Below are 20891 nucleotides of genomic sequence, written 5' to 3' on the forward strand. Positions count from 1 at the left end.
CCCTCACGTCCATTTTCTTTGGGGCCAGTGTGCCTCCCACTTTCCTGAGCATACGTATTCCTTGAGGAGCTCATTAATCAGATGTGGTCTCTGACTCTTAAGTCTGTGGTGGGTGTGAGAGTCTGCACTTCTGACAAGCTACAGAAGAAGCTGACGCTGGTCCCTGGACCCCTCTGTGAGTAGCAAGGTCACCCAATGTGTAGTGAGGACAATTTCTAGCCTAATGACTATGTGGTTTTATAGGTTCAAGCTGTAGTATTTTGGAATCAATCCTAACAAATAACCAAAAAGGATCACAAAAAGTACCTCTTGGAAGAAAAGACTGTTTTAGTTAAGTGAGAGCTTAAAGTATGCTAAATTGGCAGTGTTTCCATTTGTCTGACAGTGACACCCTTGATACATTACAATATAAATCTGAACACCAAGTTCTTATAACTTTAAAAAATAATTAGCTTGAGGCTCTCTTCCAGTTAATTCAAGTCCAAAAAATTCAAGCCGGTACACTGCAAAAACACTAGTAAAAATCTTTAATGGTAAACTGTCCATATAAATTACTTGTAAAGCTGCTTTAAGCTATCCCATCTCCTCCTCCTCTTTCAACAAATAAATGCTGCTTTTTCTTTCTTGCAGCTAAACAGTGTGTAACACCCAGTGCCCCTCCCTTTAAAAATCGAACAAAATTGTCTCCGACTAGAGGACCCAATGCAAAAAGGTGGGCTTCTTTGACACACTCATAGGTATATGCATCTATTTCCACAGGATTACCCTTACAGGTGATTGGCTGACTTGAGTTATGGCCCAGGTAACAGCCTTGCTCCTTCAGAAAAGATAGATTGGGGTGAGAACCTATCAGCACCACTGCTGCAGAGAGTTTAAAGATTTTCTTCAATCCAGAGACGCTCTGAAGGATGCATTTCATGTCCGACTTAAAGGAAAGCACATGGTGCTCAGGAAAACTGGTATAATCAGATAAAAGATTGGAGTCTGCAGAACACGACTGAGTACACATCATATGATAGACTTTATGGTATTCTGGGTAGAGCTTTTTGGGAAGCTGCTTGAAAATTAAACTTGGGTCCGTTACTCGTCTGCGGAATACATGAATCACAGGGATATTATTGTTGTAAGCACACAGTACTGCGTCAGCTGCAGTGAGCCCTGAGCCCACAATTAACACTGGGTCCACTCTGCCACGCAACTTTCCTCTGCTCACAGCCGCTCCGAATTCAGGCATAGAGTGAAATACAAAAGGAAAATCTTCACCTTCAACCTCCAGATGGGCAGGAGAGTCCAGCGTTCCAGTTGCCAGGGCCACGTTCTCAGCGAAGAGACAAAAGGGAACCTGGGAACCGTCGGCTATGCGCTGATAGCCCCGGACCTCCCAGTTTCTCCTGATAAACTTGGACTTGTTGATCTGGAGCTGCTGTGCTGAAATACTGCTGTCCTGGCCACCGTCGTCGTCATCGTGATCTCTGTAGAGCCTGGACACAGAGGTAATGTGCGTGTTCTCTCTGAAATTCTTCTGGAGACCCATGACTTTTACATAGTGTTTATAGTAGCGAGCCACCTCCTCGGGCACAACGCGATCCCCTTTTAGGTTCCTGTAAGAGAAGGCAAAATACCCTGTGAGGACAAATTAGTACCTCTCCATCTAGTTAGCTGTCACGTTTTTAATCGCTCTCAACTGTCTTAGCTAGAAATGATCCTAACAGTTTACAAAAGAAAGCTAAGATTCCTTTTTAGTTCACAAGAGGAAGTGCTATGAGGGCAGACTGTACTTACCACATCTTTGTTTCTCTAGGGTCTTGCATAGTATCTGTTCACACTAGCTGCCTTTATCAATAAACTTTTATCAAATGAAGGGGTTAAAATACGGATATATGAAAACTGGCTACTCGATAGTCTATCTCACAACTGTAACCTAAACAATTGAGTCTATAAATACACTACTCAGTCTGTGTTCTGTACAGTTAGTACAGGCTAAATGGTTTAGATTAATAATTGTTGAGATAATGGTACAGTTCTTGCTGTAATACACACACTTCTTATAGATAGTGTGTACCTTCTTGACCCAACTTTTAGTTAAGTTGCTTTCTATTTTCCTACTGACCAAAAATAAGTCAGATCAGTCAGTCTTCTGAACAAAGTCATCTTACGCCCTATTAAGTAAAACACTTGTGTTTTCCTACTCATAAGTATATAATCTCTTTATGAAAAAAGTGCATTAGTACACCATTCATTTCCCACTTGAACTTTAAAGCCAGTTTCAGCACCCCTAAACACCATGCCCCAATTAGAGCTAAGCAGCAGGAAAAATACACCAAATCATTTCACATAATTCATTATACCTTGTATTTGGAAGAAATTCATACACATTTTTCTTCTTAAAGTTTAATGACTATAATAATTAAGATTTAGAACGTATAACTCTCAACGTTTACAGAAACCCTATGTAGTAGTTACTAGTATTCTCTCCATTTTACAGACTAGCAAGTTGACAGCTATTTATTTGACCAGGGTCACAACATCAGAAGTTATAATAGGTTCAGGATTCAAACTGCAATCTCTAGAGATTTAAGAATCTTCTCTTAATGCTATGCAAAGGGGGGAACTAAAGGTACTATTTATCACAAGATTCATTTTCACGTTACTTCTACACACGGCATCCCCCATTTAGAAGGACGAATGCTTCTGGTACATAAACCATAAAGGTTTCCTTTCTTACCCACATTGCAAAGGGACAAATGTTGAGCAATATCGCTTGCTTATGAAAATCAGGAAGTTGTCCATCTTGCCTGATTTTGTAACTTTACACTTCAGACCTATATATTATAAAATTCCTTTTTAAAAAACCCAAAAGGGACAGTTGAGAGATTTAAAACATCTCTATTACCCATGCTGGTCCAAACTTGCTTTCTTAAATCTTCCCAAAGTAAGGATAATTTCTGTGGTGAATGTGGTTTCTATCTGGCAGGAAGTCAAACATTCACATGTTACAGCCCTGCCCTAACAAAGGTTAAGTAACTTCCTCCTTTTACTTACTGTTTCTGTGAGTAGTCAAATTAGAGTAGGTTCTCCAACTTGGTAATTCCTATCTAATTTAATATTTACTATCCTTGAAAATGGAGCTTTTCATATATATATATTTTTAAGTTTTGGGCTCTTTTTCCCAAACTAACTTGTATTCTTCCAAGTTGAGATTTCTTCTGTTACTCCTACCTTCTTATTGAATATTTACCTCTATACCTAAATAACCAATTACATCACAGATTCTAGTTTATCCCATCATTCTAAATCATTAATCATACACATTCTTCTCAGAAAGTCAGACCCGCTAGGTATGTATACATGAGATATACACACATGCAGTTACGTAACCACTCGTAAAAGTAAGATGTGGAAAGGATATGTGGGTGGATGAGAACATACACAGAGTGGTTTAACAGGATGGGTTCAATCCACGATTAGCAGAGAAGTCAGGAATCCAGCGTACATGTAGACCAGCCCTTCCCTCCTTACCTCTGGGCTTCATATGTGCTATCTCTAAGTGGAAATGAGCTCCTAATCTCTGCAGCAAAAAGGCTTTTTATTTGAAAGACATACACATTTACGCTATTCATCTAAGACAGGATCATAAATATTCTGACATTTGCTGACACTCTTCCATTGTACACCAAAGAATTTTAATAGTTGGATCTTTACCTTCGTTTACTAGATGCCCAATCTTTAAATTTAAGTCCAGGAAGCTCCATCCAATTTCCAAAGCTGATGGTCAACATGGAGCCTTCCATATTCTATTTGAATAAAAAATGGACAATCAAAAACACACGTAAGCAGTAACATTGATTTTTGTTTTTAAACTCAATCCATCTTATGTATTGTAAGTTAGAGTCTGGATAAGTAGAGCTCAAAGAAATCCTAAATGGTTGTGTAAATTAACTCTCAAAGTATATTCCAATAAACTTTTAAATAATACTTCCACCACTTGGTAGTATCTATATTCCTCCTTTCATGTAGTTATACATTTATAAAACAAACTTACACTATTACCCAATGCCTACACAATGTTATAGTTATGGCTGTAGTCATGGTAGCCCAGCTGTAGATCATGTTAGAGGAACAAATCAGTAGTTTCACTTTTTACACAAAAGGAAGAAAGTTCATTAATTTCCATACTTTAGATGTCTTCCCATCTTACTGTTAGAATTTTTTAATGGGCAGCACCCCTATCAATTGTAACTGCCGTCCACGTGGTTTGGGCACAGCAGCATGTCTTCCGAGAAGCATAGAAAGCAGTGCTTGGCCTGGTTAGAACAGACCACGCTGGTAATGTTGCCTTTAAAGGGCGCCGCTATGTTTCGCTCAGTACAAAGCGAGGAAAGCCCGAGGGCCACCAGCACCTGTCCCAGTGACCTCGGCCATCTCTTCTAATCAGCTCTTTTAGGCTATGTATGGCTTCTTTCCTCTTAACTCTTCTTGCCCTGTTTCTGTACAGCCCAGGACTGGGAATGGGCTGGCTACTACGAGCCAGCACTGACAGCACACTTCCTGTGTTTGAGGCCTTCTGAAGCCTCTCACTTGTGACAGTACACACATCCCTTGTGAGCGAAGGCAGCCAGCTGCCAGTGCTTTCAGGCAGCCTGGGCCTGGTACCAGCATGAGAACCAAGATGCGAAACGAGGAGCATCAGAAGGACAGCTGTTAAGAATGTGTATCAGAAGTTATCTGGAGCCACAGTCTTCTCAGCTGCAAAGCAACACCCTTAAAGCACTTGCGTTCCACTGTAAACAGTCTCTTAAATTTATTCCCAGTGCACCAGTTCTTCCAGTGGGATGAGAACCCTCACCCCTCGACCTCTTCATTTTTCTCCCAATCTGCTTTTCCCCCCATGCAACCTTGCCATGGATGCCTGCTGTCATGAGGGGTCGCAGGCCTGACAAGTACTGTGGGCATATACAGAACGGGGACTGTTTCTGAGAGGACACAAGTGCACTGTGAGTAGCGCAGATTAGAAAGGGAGAGCAAACAGGCTGTGTGACACTTTAATATAGAGAAAGCATTAGTGTCCTTCAAGGAATGAAACCATTAGTGCAGGAAAAGACGAGCTCAGCAACCGTGGGTTGCTTTAGCCCTACGTGCTACTGACAGGTGTGTCTGCAGAACTGGTCCTTGGCCGCCTCCAGGGAGACACCCTCTGACCCTTGGGATAGTCGATTGATGAGTGTGTTTCTGCACGCCCGTGTGCCGGTGTGACTTGATTCCCTGCGTTCAGAGCAAACACTGAGCACTCGACACACTAGGGACTGCTAACTGCCAAGGATGCAGAAGTGAAGAATAACGGTTAGTTGCTGCCTCTAATGAAAAGCTCTGGATTAACCAGTTCTCAGGTTAAACCTCTGCTGTGGACTAAACTGTGTCACAACTCTATGGGAAGCTGGAATCCCCAATGCGACGGTATTTGCAGATGAGGCATTTTGGAGGTAAATAGGCCTAAAACAAGGTCCTGAGGGTGAGGCCCTCGCGACAGGATTAGTGGCTTTATAAGAAGAGGAAGAAAGAGAGATCAGGTGCTCCACTACGTGAGGACACTGCAAGAAAGCCGCTGTGTGCAAGCCAGGAACGGCGCCCTCACCACGGGTGCAGGCTGGCACACAGTATATGGCAACCTGACCCTGGACGTCACAGCCTGCAAACTCTGAGGAGAAAGTATCTGCTGTGTAAGCCACTGGGTCTGTGGTAGTTTGTTAGAGCAGCCCAAGCACACTAATACAACTTTTTTCTTTTACACTTTCACTTAAGATCTTGAAAATGACGGGAAATAATGGAAAATGACGGGAAAATGACGGGAAATACTGTGTGAGACTTTGTAAAGTCTAAAATGAATACATAAATTTAAAATTTTTTTACTATGTAAAATATTCTTGAAATATTTTCTATATAATTCTTATAAAATGGTATAGAGAAATGCTTATAGTAAGACTATCATTAGTCAAATTTGGCCTAGCTTCTAGTAATTAACCCACATTTACTTGAACAGGATTAAAATTCTCAGATAAGATTCAGTACACATCATATAATGTGTAAGAATCCACGTGGTCTTATCAGCCGACATACACTAAAGTACTGAGGAAAAGAGACTCACATGCCAGGCTCCGCCAGGTGGCCCTTTCCCGAGGACGACGTGAGGGATATAGTGATGCTGCTCTAACTTCCAGTGCAGCACGGAGGGCTCATCGTGCCCAAAGTCGGCGCCGGGATGCAGAAGTGTGTCGAACAGCACTGCGACTGGATTGGATGACCGGCCCTCAAGGCCCTCAGACAAGTATTCCAAGTCCTGAATGGATTTTTTGTTTTTTACATGAAAAAAGGCAGACAGAGTTTCAAGCAAACAAACAAGCAGCTATCATAACTAAAGTGAAGGGCATTACACTACTGCCGCGTTTCCCAGATAGCGTGCCGTAGGACACTGATGTTCTGTGAGATCCTAGGTTCATGGGTCAAATGAACAGGAGAAATGGTTGGGTTTCAACAAATCTAATCAGATCCTTTTACTGCAAGACTTGAAGATACCTTTAATATGCTACATGCCTTAATATGTCTATGGTGACACTGCAGTTATAAAAGGCAATACGTCACAAACTTAGTTAAGTACAGAGCACCTATTAAAACTTTATCAGGAAATCATTTGGGAATTCTGCTCTTATCAATCCAGGAAAACAAACTGATGTTTAAGAATCCACGCTGAATCCAAATTGATGTTCAAGATTCCTAAAAGTGACTCAGAATATGTTTACTAATCTAAAACAGAAATGATACAAAGTTTATTTAGAAGAAAGGATTTTCAATTAAATACAGTGTTTAAGTAGAAAACTAATCTTGTTTCAATCTAAAAAGTTACAAGGATTGCCGTGAGAAATAATACCTGATCAACAATGGAAAGATGTCTTGCTTCTTCTAATTTACTATGTAAGATTGCATTTGGATGTATTGCTTCTGGTGATAAATATGGCCTGTAGCCTGATAACATATAAGAAAGGCAGATCCCTGAGGGTCCATTTCCTACAAAAAAAAAAAAAAAGAAACATAAAGGTGGAGAGGGGTGTGTCATGAATCTTCATAATCCTATTCCTTGGCTTTTCTCCCTCACCAATTCTTCTTTCTCTAAACTCTCAAAACCAAGTATTCACATGATTCTGGCTTTTATCTTCACTCCTGTTTTCTTTTGGGAAGCTCATCTACTCAGAGCTTCAACTCTCTATGCTACTGACTCCCAAAATGAGATCCCTATGCTGACACTTCTTCCCCCAAAATATATTCCACATTTCCATTTGCTACTTCTTCACCCCAGCTGATAGACCCACTAATAATTAAAATGTGTTCAAAAGCAAATTCACGAGTTCCTTCATTTAGGTGCCCTCTCCTTTTAAACACCATCCCTTCTCAGTGTATGGCACTAGCAAAATCCTAAGTCAGGTTCTGGTTCTACACCTATTTTGTCATCTATATCCATTCAGTTGTCTGCTATTCTCACTCCTATACTCTCACTCAGAAGACAAAAAGGCTCCTCCTGTTTCTCCTCCCTAAAATTCACCTCCAAAATCACTTTCTACATTCCAGAGCGTTTCAGTATCACATGCTCTTCAGCATGTTACCCCCCTCAATTCTAAAGGCCTTAACTGCTGAACTTGAATTGACTCATAAGTTAAAACCAGTATTTAAATTGTCCTTGAGTAATCACGTCAAGCCAATTTGCACATACATTTTGGAGTCAAATATTGTGAATTCATAAAGAACAAACATACCTCTCCAGTCTGAAATATTTGCATGCTTCTAAGTCATTGTCAGTTTGTGGATTTTTTTTTTTTTTTGTATAAAGCCTTAACAAAAAAACAATTATTATTCTGTAATAAACATGTTTTCATATAAAAAAAAATAAATAAAAAAATAAAAAAAATAAAAAATAAAGGCCTTAACTGCTTGTGTCTGATACCCAGTGTTCTCCATGTTCTTGTCTCAACCATCTCCTTATCCCGCCTTCCTACATTTTTGTATGCTTTAACTAAAACCAAACTGGATTTTCTGTTGAATCTGTTGCACTACTCCCATTTCTGTAGTTCCTTTAGTCTGGGTTGCCCCTTCTCTATTATCTACATCTATCAAAAATTTAATCAAACTGGGACAGCTGTGAGCCACAGGGAAAAAAATCCTGTTCCTGACCTAATATTTTGTCCCAAATAAAACAGGCTCAAAAATGTAAATATGAAAAATAAAAACTTAAGAATATTAGGAAAGTGGGTAAGATTTCTACTTATAATGCTGGAGTGGTAGTCTTTAAGCATGACACAAAACTCAAAAGACAAGAAAATAAACCATTTACCTTTGTAAAAATTATAAACGAATGACAAATAGTGGGAGTAAAGACCTGAGGCAAAGAGCTAATTTCCTTGAATCAAAAGACAAAACTACAGAAGAAAAATCATAATAGCAACAGATACAGGAAAAGCATTCGATAAAATCCAACCCCGACTTATGATAAAACAGGCTATCAAAGAAACTAAGGAAAGTCATCTGCCATTGAGGTACATTATGTCCCATATTTCTTTTCTTCAGCTTGGCTTCCCACTACAGTACTTGGCTACCTCGTGGGAGTGTGAATATTAGGTGGAAGATACACATGACAGGTAATTAAATACATGCAATAAAACAATCATAAAAACCTTTAATATTCTGAAGTATTTTTATTAATAGCTTTATTTTTAATACATGCCTATCTGTTGAGGTGGTGCAAAGGACATATAATAGAAATCTAATGGCTAAGGTAATTACAAACATTACTGCAAAGTACCAAGTGTTCATTACTGAGCACTGGTTACTAACTTGCACAACTTTCTCAACTTCTGTTTTACTGTCTCCATGTGCACTACATCAGAGAACGATAGGGTGGTAGATCTAATCTAATATGTACACAGAATGTTCTAAGAATACTCGCTGTTATCATTACCATGACACTTCATATAAGCAATGCAACTGACAGTATTTTAAAACAATAGAGTAATATCAGTCCTTTGATGAAAGGATGTAGAACTATAACACAGGGCCTCTTATCAGATACACCAATTACTCTCTCTAAATATTTGGCTATTGGTTGTTTTAACATCTCAAATCTAAAAATACTTATCAGTACAATCCTAAGAACCTGTGTTATGTAACTACATTTATAAAAGGTTCATAACTAATTTTAAGAGATAAAATGGAGTAACTTACCTATTACTACCATAGGCAAAGTCACTGATGAATCTTCAAGTAAAGAAGTTTCTTCAACTAATGGCATAGCTTTAACTTTTCGCCCCAAATTATCACCAAAATATTGCACTAAGGAATTAAAAATCTCTCCTTCGGTTTCAGTGTCTCTATAGTTTCTTTTGAAAAAACAAACATGGAACAAAAACAGGAGACGTATAGTCAGTATAGCCTTTATAAAAAAAATCTCTTTACTCAGATTTTATTTAGGCCATAATATATTCAACAGTTCCATACCAGGAGAAAAGATTAATGCTTTCAAATTAGTAGTTTAGATACATGTCAACCTACACCACTTTCAATGTCAGAAATCCTAAATAGCTGCTAATGTCTCTTTAGTACTTTACTGTTAAGTCCTACATAAGACAAGTCCTAAATAAGCTCTCTTTAATGACCAATGACACAATATTGTATAATTCTCAGAACTCTAGGAATGGGTAGTTTCTTTTACTTTTCTCTCATTAATCAAAAGGTGGGTGCATTAGAGGCTGTATATTTAGAACAAAATCACATATTTTAAGGAAGTTACAATACTTACATGTTATAAATTGTGCATTTTGGTAAAAGAAATGGGGTTTATAAATTTATTAATTCTCAGATACTGAAATATGAAAAGATGTTAATGTTGAGTTCCAATCTACCTACTTTCCCTGTTGCCTCCTTAGAAACTAGTTTTAGCATTCTGACATGCTCATGCAGTAATGGACTAATGTTCAACATCCTTTCACGTGCTTATTGGCCACTTACGTATTTTCTTTGGAGAAATAGTCAAATCCTTTGCACACTTTAAAATGGGTTGTCTTTTTATTGCTGAGCTTCAAAAATTCTTTATATGTTCTGATACAAGTCCCTTTTCAAGATACATCATTTGCAAGTATTTTCTCCCATTCTGTGGGTTACCTTTTCCCTTTATGTTGTCTTTTTAATCACAAGTTTTCAACTTTGATCAAATCCAGTTTATTTTTTGTTTTGTTGCTGTGCTTTTGGTATCGTATGTAAGAAACAACTACCTCGTCCAAGGTCACAATTTACTCCAATGCTTCTATATGTTTCATAGTTCTAGTTGTTACATTTGGGTCTTTCATATATTTTGAGTTAGTTTTCTATATTGTATGAGGGAGGAATCCCACTTCGTTATTTTGTTTGTGGCTGTCCATTTTTCCTGGCATCATTTGTTGAAGAGACTGTTATTTCCCATTTGTCTTGGGATCCCATGGAAAACCCAGTGACCATATATGTAAGGATTTATCCTGGACTCTGAATTCTATTCCACTGATTGATGATATATTTATCTTTATGCCAGCACCACACAGTTAATTCCTCTTTCCTTGTAGTAAATTCTGAAATCTGGAGTTGTGAACCCTCTAACTTTGTTCTTTATCAAGACTGTCTTGGCTACTCTGGGTTCTGTGCAATTCCATATGCTGTTCTGAACAAAAGGCACCTAGAACTTTGATAAGGTTGCACTGGTTTTGTAGATCAATTTGAGAAATACTGCTATCCTTAGAATATTAAGATTTTCAATTCATACACATAGGATTCCTTTTCATTTATTTAGGTCTTCTTTAATTATTCTCAGTGATGTTTTGTAGTTTTAAGTGTACAAATCTTGTATTTCTTTTGTTAAAATTATTCTTGCCTTACATTTTTTATTATATATACATTTATTATGTTTTTCAATTATAGTTGACATTCAGTATTATTAGTTTTGTCTTACATTTCTTTTGTTAAAATTTTTCCTAAGTATTGCATTCTTTTTGATGCTAGTATAAATGGAATTGTTTTGTTAATTTCATTTCCAGATTGCACATTGTTAGTGTATAGAAATACAACTGATTTCTGTATGTTGATCTTATATTTTGCAATATTGCTGGGTTCATTTATTAGATCTAGCAGGTTTTTTGTGCACGTGGGCCTCAAGCAGCTTAACTCGAGTCTATCCCAAGACTCAAGTGGACTAGTAGAACCAAAGTTTTACCTGATCTAAATTCTCTGTGCAGTATAGGTACTTTGTTTTGGTATTCCACTAGTCATTGGTATAAACTATGTGTATGTAATCTGTATATAGCATGTAATAATTAGTATAAACTGTCTGTAATAAACTTGCAGGGTGTTTGATAAATTGAATACCGGTTTAATACCGATAGGAAAAACCGAATCAAGAGAAACAAAAACCAAAAAATATGGTTCACTGGTTTTACATCAGGCAACAATGAAACACAAGTCTTCTAGTAAGTATTCTTGCTAAAAACTTCAGAGTCTAAGTTATACATTTAGTATTACTGTGTTTTAGAGTATAGCATACTAAATCACAGGTCTATGAACAGTGTACATTTCCACTTTAGATATCCAATTTGATGAATTTTTGTTCTATTTTAAAAAGTATTTAGGAAGATGGTTTTTTAGACATGAGTCTGCCATCTTCCCTAGCTGCTGGGATCTAGAATAAAGGACGCTTTCCTCCTCACCAAAAAAAAAATAAGTATTTATTTTGAGTAATAACAAAATATACTTTTCCTTTATTTGGGGGCACTAATTAGATTGGAAAGACTATATCTATATCTTCCTCTATTTTAGGAAAGAGTAGAGAACAGCACTTCACACACATGGGAAAACAGTTACTCTATTGTTAGGCATCAAGTTAAGAGTTTGAAATATAAGATGATTTTAGAGGCCTTCCATTTTGGAAGCCCTCTAATGTTTTGAAACATTATCGTTCAAAGTCTCAAAACAAATTTAAAAGGATGGCATAGGCATAATACTTGGCTAACAAAAAGACTTTTCTCACATTTAACAATATGTCTTTAAATGATCAAACCAAAATGAAATGCTTATTATCTGAATTTTTCTAGTTTTCGGAAGCATGACCCTACATTGGTACCAAATTGATACTACCTTATGAAAAGAAGGTTCTAATGTGACAAATGAACAGGAAGTATGGGGTTTTCTCCTTCGGAAAGTTACTGGACAGTTCTCACAATACCTATCCTTTCAGATATTAGACAAGATCCAAATATAGATGTTGTCACAACCTGTTTTAAAATGAAATTGCGTGTTTCTAATGAAATTGCAAAAAAAAAGTAAATTATAACCTTCTTCCTAAAGGAGCTGTTTTAAATATTAACGTTTTATTGTAAAAATTTTAGGTACAATATAGCAGTTTGTACAATGAAAATAGGGTTTATTAATCACAATATTTATTTTTTGGCTAGCTGGCTTGTTTTCCTTTACCCTTCAAGATTGAAATTTAGCAAATACCTTGTTTTCATCCCCTCCTCCCAATCTCTGTACAAACAGGTAAGCATATGATACTCGCCACCTGAGGTCAGCTGAATGGACATGACCCCAAGCTGTGTTGTTGGAGTTCAGCTGCACCCAAAAGATATCAAAAGGTTTTTGAACAGCACTTTCAGAAATGCATGTTCTTTTCTCAGGGGCTGCAGTTAAGTCGCTAGGGGAACCTGTTTTCTAAGACCCTCCAAAGTGTATCTGACACTCTCAAGCCACTGTCTATAGAGTAGGTAACAAACAAAATTGCCTATAACTTAAAATCCAGCAGTTTATTATATAAAACCATTTTTTAAAATATCCAGAATTTAGAGACTCCTACAAAACTGAGAAGCCAGGCAAGCCTAGACTGCTGTTCTCCATTACAACAGGGGTTCTGAATTTCCTCTGTGCCTTACACCCTTTTTGCAATTTTATGAAGCCTCTGGACCTCTTCTTCGAGTAATATTAAACACACAAAAGATACATAAGCATTCACAAGGAAACCAATTATATTACAACAGTTTTAAATAGTAAACTTGTGACTTGTGTTTATGCAGGCACACCTCGGAGACATTGCCCGTTCAGATCCAGACCACGGCCACAGAGCCAGCCTCGCAATCAAGCGAGTGGAAATATTTTTGCTGGTGGAGGGTCTTGCCGTCAGTTTATAAAAATTACAGCACCTGTGAAACGCCATAAAAAGAGGAATGGCTGTATGTGCTTCTCTTAAATAACAAGTTCAGTGATATGTAATAACTACTGTAATTTTGAAGAAATAAGTATTAACAGTATTTCTAGATATCTGCAACTGCAATGTGATAAGAAAATATGTTGTGGTTTCTCGTGATGACAGTCACAAATATTACTGTGATTTGTTGCTTCTATTCATAATAGAAAATATTAGATAACAGTTATTAAAGTTTAGTGAAAACAGTGCTTGCTCTACCTTCCTTTACATCCAAGTTCATGGGCCACTTAAATTCTATGCATGAACTCCAACTTAAGAACTCATGATGCGAGTTTCACATTTGACACAAAAAGAAGTTTTACGCGTCACGATTCTGGTAATTCGTACATGTAAAATAAGGTACTTGACCAAGTCTTCCTAAGCTGAAGATGTCACCACGGGGTTGAAACCACTTGCAAGTGTCCTCGGTCTTTCTGTCCCTAACTGCCGAGTCTAGAACTCGCGTGCACTTTTGTTTTTAGACGTGTCATCCCTGAAGACTTCCCTCAGGAGTCTGGCCGCCACGCTTTTCAGGTTTCCTCAGTATGCATGGCTTCCAGCGACTACCAAGTCCGAGCCTCCGGTAACTAGATCGTCACACGGAAAACATGGTTCCCGACCTCCCTTCCGCCCGGCAACTTAAAAGACATAAAAAACTGAAAAGGGGGTGCTTGGCGACCCTTCCCTGGAACTTTGCATCCGCGTGCCCGGCCGGCTCGGGGCCTGGCACGGCGCAGGGGCAGTGGGGCTGCCTCGGAGCGTCCCCGAGCCCGCAGGACCCCGGCCGGGGGGAGGGGAGGCCGCGCATCCCGGCGCCCGCCCCGCCCGGACCCCTGGACCCCGGCCCGGCCGCGCCCCTGCGCCCCCCTCGCGTCCCTCCCTGGTGGGGAAGTCACCTGAAATGCCCTGGCAGGGAGCAGCGGCAGCACCACACCGGCATGGAGCGCGGCCGCCACAGCCGCCGCCTCCCCCGGCGGGGCCGCCCGGCGGGGTCGGGGGTCGGGGGTCGGGGGTCGCGGCGCCCGGAAGCCGCGGCTAGGCGGCCGGCCGAGCCCGGCGCCGGGTCGCTCAGCGCGCAGCTTCCGCCCCTGCCGCGCGGAGCCGACGCCGGGGGACGCTCCGGACGCCGCGGTGGGCGGGGCGGCGCCTCCTCGCAGGTGCGAGGCCGGCGATTGGCGCGGCGCGGCCGGCGGGCCCCTCGCGGCGCTGAGGCCGGGCGGACGCGCAGGGCAGGCGGGCGAGGCGGCGACCCGGCTCCGCACCCGAGGCCGCCTCAGCCGCCGCGGCCTCCCGGCTGCAGGACGCGCGCGGCCCGCGGACGCCCGGGGCTGTGAGGGCCGCCGCGGCGCCGCTTAAAGCCAGGTGCTCAGCCCCGCCCCGCGCTGCCGAGGCCGCCCCGGGCGGGGCCCGGCCGGGAGGTGCGCGCTGACGGGACCCGGCGTCCGCAGCCCTCCCCGCACGCTCCGTTCTTTTTACCCGTCAGGTACGGATGCATCGTTTCTCTTCGGATAGTTCCTTTTTCTCCAGTTCTCCAGTTTTGCTGAATGTTGTCCTTGAACAAACGTGCCCTTGGCAGGTACTTTAGATTAGGTGGGACTCAGCCTGCCTCCAGGGTTACGCGCGATGAGAGAACAGATACACAGCTGTGCACTGTTTTACAGTTTTCTGTGTCTTTCCTCCTTGACTTATTGGCAGTTTGGCATTCGTTTTCCTGTGATATTGTTTCAGAAAGCGAAGCATGAACTTACTTCTCTGTTAATACTCACAACATTGTCCCTTTGAAGGACCTGAGTTCCTGAAAGCTGTGCCCATACAGAGGACTGACATAATGTTCCCACGCGAGGAATGTCCCTACGCACTTTGTACGACTCTTCCTTCCCGCCTGTTTTCACTTTGAGTTTTCTTGCAGTATTTTCCAACGGTGAATAAAGTGAGAGGGACACACCCGTAGTAGGTGATCACCGGTGCACGGAGCCCAGTGGGGCTGACGTTGGATAAGCCTGGGACTAAGTGGAAGGGAGAAACATGACTTAGAAAGGGGAGCAGTTTGCCGCCCCAAAATATGCCTCTTTGGGATATTGATTATTTTAGGCCGGTTAATTTTAAGAACAGCAGACATGGGAGAAGCTCTGAAAACCAAGAAGGCAGTACCTTTGTAAAGAACATTTACGTTTACAAGTGAAAGCTCCGTCTGTGATGGTGTCTCCCTCACTGTACCAGGCCTGCTGTCTTCCTCCGAGAGGTGGCACCGACTTAAATCCGGGGAACAACCTTAGCCTTGTGTCCTGTGCTTTGCCTGGTAACCTGCCATAGCTAACTCTCTGCCCACAAGACCTTGTCTTTAGTTGAAGATGGTATTTAAGGTGATGGCTTCCGCCATTTTGGCAAGTTACTCAGTGTTCCTAGGTCTCTCCCATGTGTACAGGAGATACCTGTTATTAACCTTTAAATTGTTTTTTCTCCTACTAATCTGTCAATTTGATTAGTCCAGCCAGAATAATCTCAAAGGTAGAGGAAGATTTCCCTTTCCTAACATTTACCACTCATTTCTCTGTCTCACTACTGTAAGGTTAACTTCTAAGAAAAGGAGAGAACAGTAGTCAGAGACAAAAAATATGACAGAAGAGATAAGTCATGCAGCATTGATCCAGGTTTTCAACATCAGAATAAAGTTCCAGATAGAACAAAGAAAATAGTTTGATGAAACTTACAAGAAAAAAAGTTTTCAGAACTAAAGGGAGACATTAGTGTGCAAATGTATAAGACCTATCATCTACTAAGTGGGAGAAAGAAAAAAGTCTACATGTGTGCATATGAAATTTAAGGTTCACAAGACTAAAGGGAAGATGCTAAAAGCTTTCAGAGAACAAATACAGGTTCCCCCATAAAGGCATGAGAATCAGGCTGGCGGTAGGCTTCTTATCATCAGAACTGGATATTAGGAGACAAGCAATGCCCTCAAAGTTCCACGGGGAAATGACTGTGAATTTGGAATTTTATACCAAACAAAACTATCGATAAAATATGGGGGTAGAATGAAAAAAGGAAATTAAACATAAACTGAGAAAGCTTTATCTTTCAAATACTCTTTTTCAGGATGTTACTTGAGAATGTGGGCGGGCAAAACAAGGGAATTATCCGAGAAATTGGAGCAGGTTGGCTCTATGAACAATAGAACCAATTCAGAAAATCAACAAAGGTAAGTCCCAGAAGACAGCTCTGCAGCAGGTCTGAGAGCCACTCAATCCAAACTGAAAGACTGTAGGGCTGTAAGAAACTCTTGTAAAAAAAAAAAAAGTCTCTAGGTGTGATTGTATCCTGTAAATGTGAGAAGAACCTATTGTAATGATGCCATAAAAGTAGACAATTCAAAGTAAAAGTAAAAAGGCTGTAAAAAGTCCAGTAGGGGTGGGGGCATATGACAAAACATGTACAGACAAACAAGTATAGTCATAGAATAGAACTTGTCTGGGCAGAAAACAGTGTTTATGTACATATATAGATTCTGATTTCCACATTTACAGTCCAACTGTAGACAGCAAGAATCCCTTACCTACGGTTACGAAGCAGGTTGTAAATGTTAATTGTAGAAGAGCAAGAGAGGTAACAAGAAGGGTCTGGGATACAGTATTCTTATTTGACAAAGTGAAGAGATACTGTTTGCGGTTGAAACAAGAAAAAGGAGCTTAAGAATACATGTAATCAATTGAAAAGCTAACAGTAGTGATATAATTGCTTAGGTGTACAGGAAGAGAAATTTAGGGTGGTTATTTTAGTAAAATTCATGTCTATCTTGGCAGGACGTGAGTATGCAAAATCTAACATTGATCCATCTGGAATTAGCAGCATAAGTGCATTATTTAAGAGAGGAGAGTAGCTGTGAGGTCAGTGTCATTGCCTCTGGGAACGAGATTGGAGGGATTGAGAAAGGAGGAGTTGGGGCCTTTTTGTGTTCAGCCCTCTTTCATTCATTCATGCATTCATTCATGCATGCATGCATTCATTCATTCATTCATTCATATAAAAAATAGCTATTGTGTCCCAAAGATGTGCCAGGCACACATAAAATGAAACAAGATTTGGAGAGACAGAATATTTTCTACCATGACAATGCCAAAATATGAAATTAAATATTAGACGGACTTGTTCTTAAAAATTTTTGTTGTGTAATTGATGCTACCACTTGGCTCCCCTCTTCTCTCACCCTTCCTCTGACACAAAACTTTTCAGTCATCTGATACCCACACCAGTCTTGTTTGTTGGTGTTGTGGGGAGCTCGTGAATGGGGCAGCAAAGGAGAAATGTGGCCTGTTCTGCCTTTCCCCTCCGGTGGGGTGGCCAGGAGGGGTCCCAGGACTTCTGTGCAGGGGATTTGTGGTTTTGGAGTTTCTGGTGTGGTTGTCACTGACGTGGACTGGAGCTGCGAGGATAATGAGCATGCTGAGAGCGGGAATGAGAAAAGCCTTCTCTTTTTCACAGCTACCGGAATAGTGCTGCTCAACTGTGGCTGCGTGTGAATATCACGGAGAGCACTGAGGAACCTCCGTGCCCAGGTACAGCCCCCTTCTTCCCTTCCCATCCTCACCACTACTGACGGAATTAAAAAGTCTGGTGAAGGGACTTCAGCACATGATTCAAATCATTAACATACAATTCATGTGCAATTTTTACACAACTGATTGAATGGACAAAACAGATGAGAGCTTCAAAGCACTTTTTGTTCTAATAGTCATAATCTAGTGACAGTCTGAGAAAGAACTACAGTCGTTCTCTCATCCCTGGGGGAGGTGTTCCAAGACCCCCAGCGGACACCTGAGACCTGGGATATACTATTTTTGTTCCTATACATACTTACCTGTGATAAAGTATGATGCTTTTTCCATCTTAACTAAGCATCAGTCACACACACCGTGGCTGTAACTTTCACAGTTGGAGGTATGACAGCAAAATAGCAAGAATTTCTCTTTCCTTCTTCACAGTTTCCTCGATAGAAGATTCATTCTTACCATAGAGCTTAGCAATCTTAGCATACGATTTTTTTTTTATTTCACTTTTTCACTTAGAGGAAGCACTTTGTAGCTTCTCTTTGGCATATTTGAATTGCCAGCATCACTGCTCTTGCGTTTTGGGGCCATTATGAAGTAAAATAAGGGTGACTCGAACACAAGCACTGTGATACCTGACAGTTGATCTGATAACTGAGAGGGCTACCAAGGGACTAATGGGTGGGGAGCTAATGCAGCACGTACACTGGACAAAGGGACGATTCACATCCCAGGTGGACAGAGTGGGACCACGAGAGATTTCATCACGCTACTCAGAATGGCATGCAATTTAAAACTTACGAACTGTTTGTGTCTGGAATTTTGCATTTAATATTTTCGGACCATAGGTAACTAAAGTCACAGAAAACGAAACCACAGGTAAGGAGGGGACTATTGTGCACTCACTTCTTTGACTTAATACTGTAGAGTTATAATGAATACGGAATGCGTAGTTTATATGTCATTGATAAAGTTAATTCAGTGTCAGAAGCCCCTAGACATATATTGGTTGACAGTTCTGGTCTCAGCATTTATTCTCAGTGCCCCCCATGCTGTTCTCTCCAAACATGGGCACTCTCTCCTCAGGATTTTGTGTTGGCTATTCCCTCTGCCTGTAACACTCTTCCTAACACATCCACAGGACTAACTCTCTCACTTTGTCAGAATCTACTCAAACATTGCCTTCTCACTGAGGCTGCGCCTGATCACCCTATTTAAAATTAAAATCTGCCCTCCTTGTCCCAAATTTGTACTCCCAATCTAACCTTGCTCTACTTTTGTTTTTATGGTAGCACGTATTACCTTCTAACCTATTGTATAATTTGCCTACTTAATATATCTATTGTGTAATGTTTGTTTCTTCCTGCTAGAATGTGAACCAATAAGATGGGGTTCTTTTTTGTTTTGTTCACTAGTGAAGCTTAAGTGAAACAGTGCCCTAACTCATTGTTAGCACTTAATAAAATATTTGTTGAACTTCAATGGCCTCTTAAATAACATTTAGTTCATTGTCTCCACAAAAGATATGTGTTTAGCCGTGTTATATAATATGTGTTTGGAATGTGCTGGCATTACCACACATAGTTGCATAAAGTCTTTGTGGAGTTATAAATCTCCCCAGGCAAATGTCCTCCCAGGAGGCATGTAGCTATCTGGGCTGGGAGTCAGGAGATCTGGGTTGTAGTGTTGTCTTATCTCTGTTCAATAGATGTCATCATACTGGGCGTGGTATCTTCACCTCTCTAAGCCTCACTTACGCAACCTATAAAAAGAGGAGATTGGTGTAAGTGAATTCCAAATTCTCTTCCTCTTCTATCAGACAATATTTTATCAGTCATGCATGAGATGGAGACACTGTTAATTTTGTGTTGTTTTCTATTTTCTTATGAAAGCAGTTGAAACATGGAGCTGTCACCATATTTCAAATTGAATTTAGTAGCATGGTTAAGAGTTACCCTCTTTGGAATGTGTCTTTCTTTCACTCTTTGCTTAACCACTCATTACCTGTGTATCAAGTTAATTAACGTCTCTCAGCTTCAAGTTTCCTCTTCTGTAAAATGAATATTGTACCAATATCAGAAAGTATTTTTATCTTTACTGTGAAATTAAATTGGGCAGTACATGTAAGAAATCTAATACAGTGCCTGGTTCATGATAAGGAGTCAACAATTGTTAGCTATTCTCTGTGAAATACTAATCGTAGCAATACTTTCTGTTGTATAGGTGTATGGAAATAAAGGAAGACCAACTGGATCAGAAAAGCAAAGGCTAATTATTCTGAGCTTGCTATAGAAATGGCGTCAGACACCAATGCTTGCATTTTGGCAGCAACTCAAAGGTAGGCAGATCAGGGGAAAGCTTTTAGTAAAAAAAAAGGGAAGTCTTCAGGTGTGCCCTGATTGGAGGCTAGCAGAAATTATGGGCAGGCAGGCTGACGAGGAGCCAGGCATCCCTGGTTAGGGGTGTGTATTTGGCGTTCTGTGCTTCGTAATAAGTCGGAAGCATAGACAAAAATTAGGGAAGCTGTCAGTTTTTTTATCAAGTCCTGGACATTTGGGGCTGATTGTTACAGAAGTTGTTGTTTAGCTTCCCAGATTGTCACTAGAGATAGCCGCCTGCAAGTCTGACAGCCTGGTTTCCGGGGCTGTGTATTGCAGGTACAGGGGCTGTTTCCTGGGCAGGTTGCTACAAGTTGGGGTCACGATTCTGCTTTTATACATGACCTGGCCATGGTGTGTTGGCATATTTGGCCTCTTATTAGGGTCATAAGAAAACAGTAAAATTTTAATTTCTTTCATGGAATTAGGCTTTTTAATATCAAAATAATATTAAATATGAGGACAGTTTAATTAACTCCATTTATTAATTTACACCGATGTTGCCGTTTTAGAGTTGGTTCCATCTAAGTGTCAGGTTAGTGCCAGTGTGAGAATCTATTTGGATTGTGATAGTAGCTAAGCCTTATTAGCGGTTACCAACAATATGGACTGGAGAAAAATGGATTGTTTCAGTTTTCTTAAATCAAACTTGTTTATTTGTTTGATTTAAAT

At 40.4% G+C, this 20891-nt stretch overlaps 1 protein-coding gene and 1 long non-coding RNA gene across 13 annotated transcripts in view; one reads left to right on the top strand and one right to left on the bottom strand.

Annotated features, from left to right (window-relative positions):
• Positions 1–510: 510 nt before the first annotated feature.
• On the bottom strand, positions 511–14312 carry OSGIN2 (oxidative stress induced growth inhibitor family member 2). 3 transcript variants are annotated; one of them, XM_033126668.1, is made up of 7 exons: positions 14194–14305; positions 13134–13253; positions 9265–9419; positions 6923–7059; positions 6143–6334; positions 3703–3794; positions 511–1601 (listed from the first exon to the last, which is right to left on the bottom strand). In XM_033126668.1, the coding sequence occupies exons 1-7, from the start codon at positions 14235–14237 to the stop codon at positions 569–571; spliced, it is 1773 nt and encodes a 590-aa protein (XP_032982559.1). In that variant the 5' UTR covers positions 14238–14305; the 3' UTR covers positions 511–568. The 3 variants fall into 3 exon arrangements, with proteins under 3 accessions (XP_032982559.1, XP_032982560.1, XP_032982562.1); XM_033126669.1 differs by lacking the exon at positions 13134–13253 and having other exon boundaries at positions 14194–14312; XM_033126671.1 differs by lacking the exon at positions 14194–14305 and having other exon boundaries at positions 13132–13222.
• A 331-nt stretch (positions 14313–14643) lies between these two features.
• LOC117034137 (uncharacterized) overlaps positions 14644–20891 on the top strand; it is a 91658-nt gene continuing 85410 nt past the window's right edge. For 3 of the 10 annotated variants that reach the window (XR_004425018.1, XR_004425014.1, XR_004425016.1), the window contains exons 1-4: positions 14644–14780; positions 16394–16496; positions 17777–17850; positions 20065–20179. This is a non-coding gene — a long non-coding RNA (uncharacterized LOC117034137). Of the gene's footprint in view, positions 14781–16393; positions 16497–17097; positions 17182–17776; positions 17851–19549; positions 19625–20064; positions 20180–20891 lie in introns of all 10 variants that reach the window. The other 7 variants (XR_004425017.1, XR_004425019.1, XR_004425020.1 and 4 more) reach the window with 5 other exon arrangements.

Source organism: Rhinolophus ferrumequinum, chromosome 14 (genome assembly GCF_004115265.2).
Source record: "Rhinolophus ferrumequinum isolate MPI-CBG mRhiFer1 chromosome 14, mRhiFer1_v1.p, whole genome shotgun sequence".
Lineage (NCBI taxonomy): Eukaryota > Metazoa > Chordata > Mammalia > Chiroptera > Rhinolophidae > Rhinolophus > Rhinolophus ferrumequinum.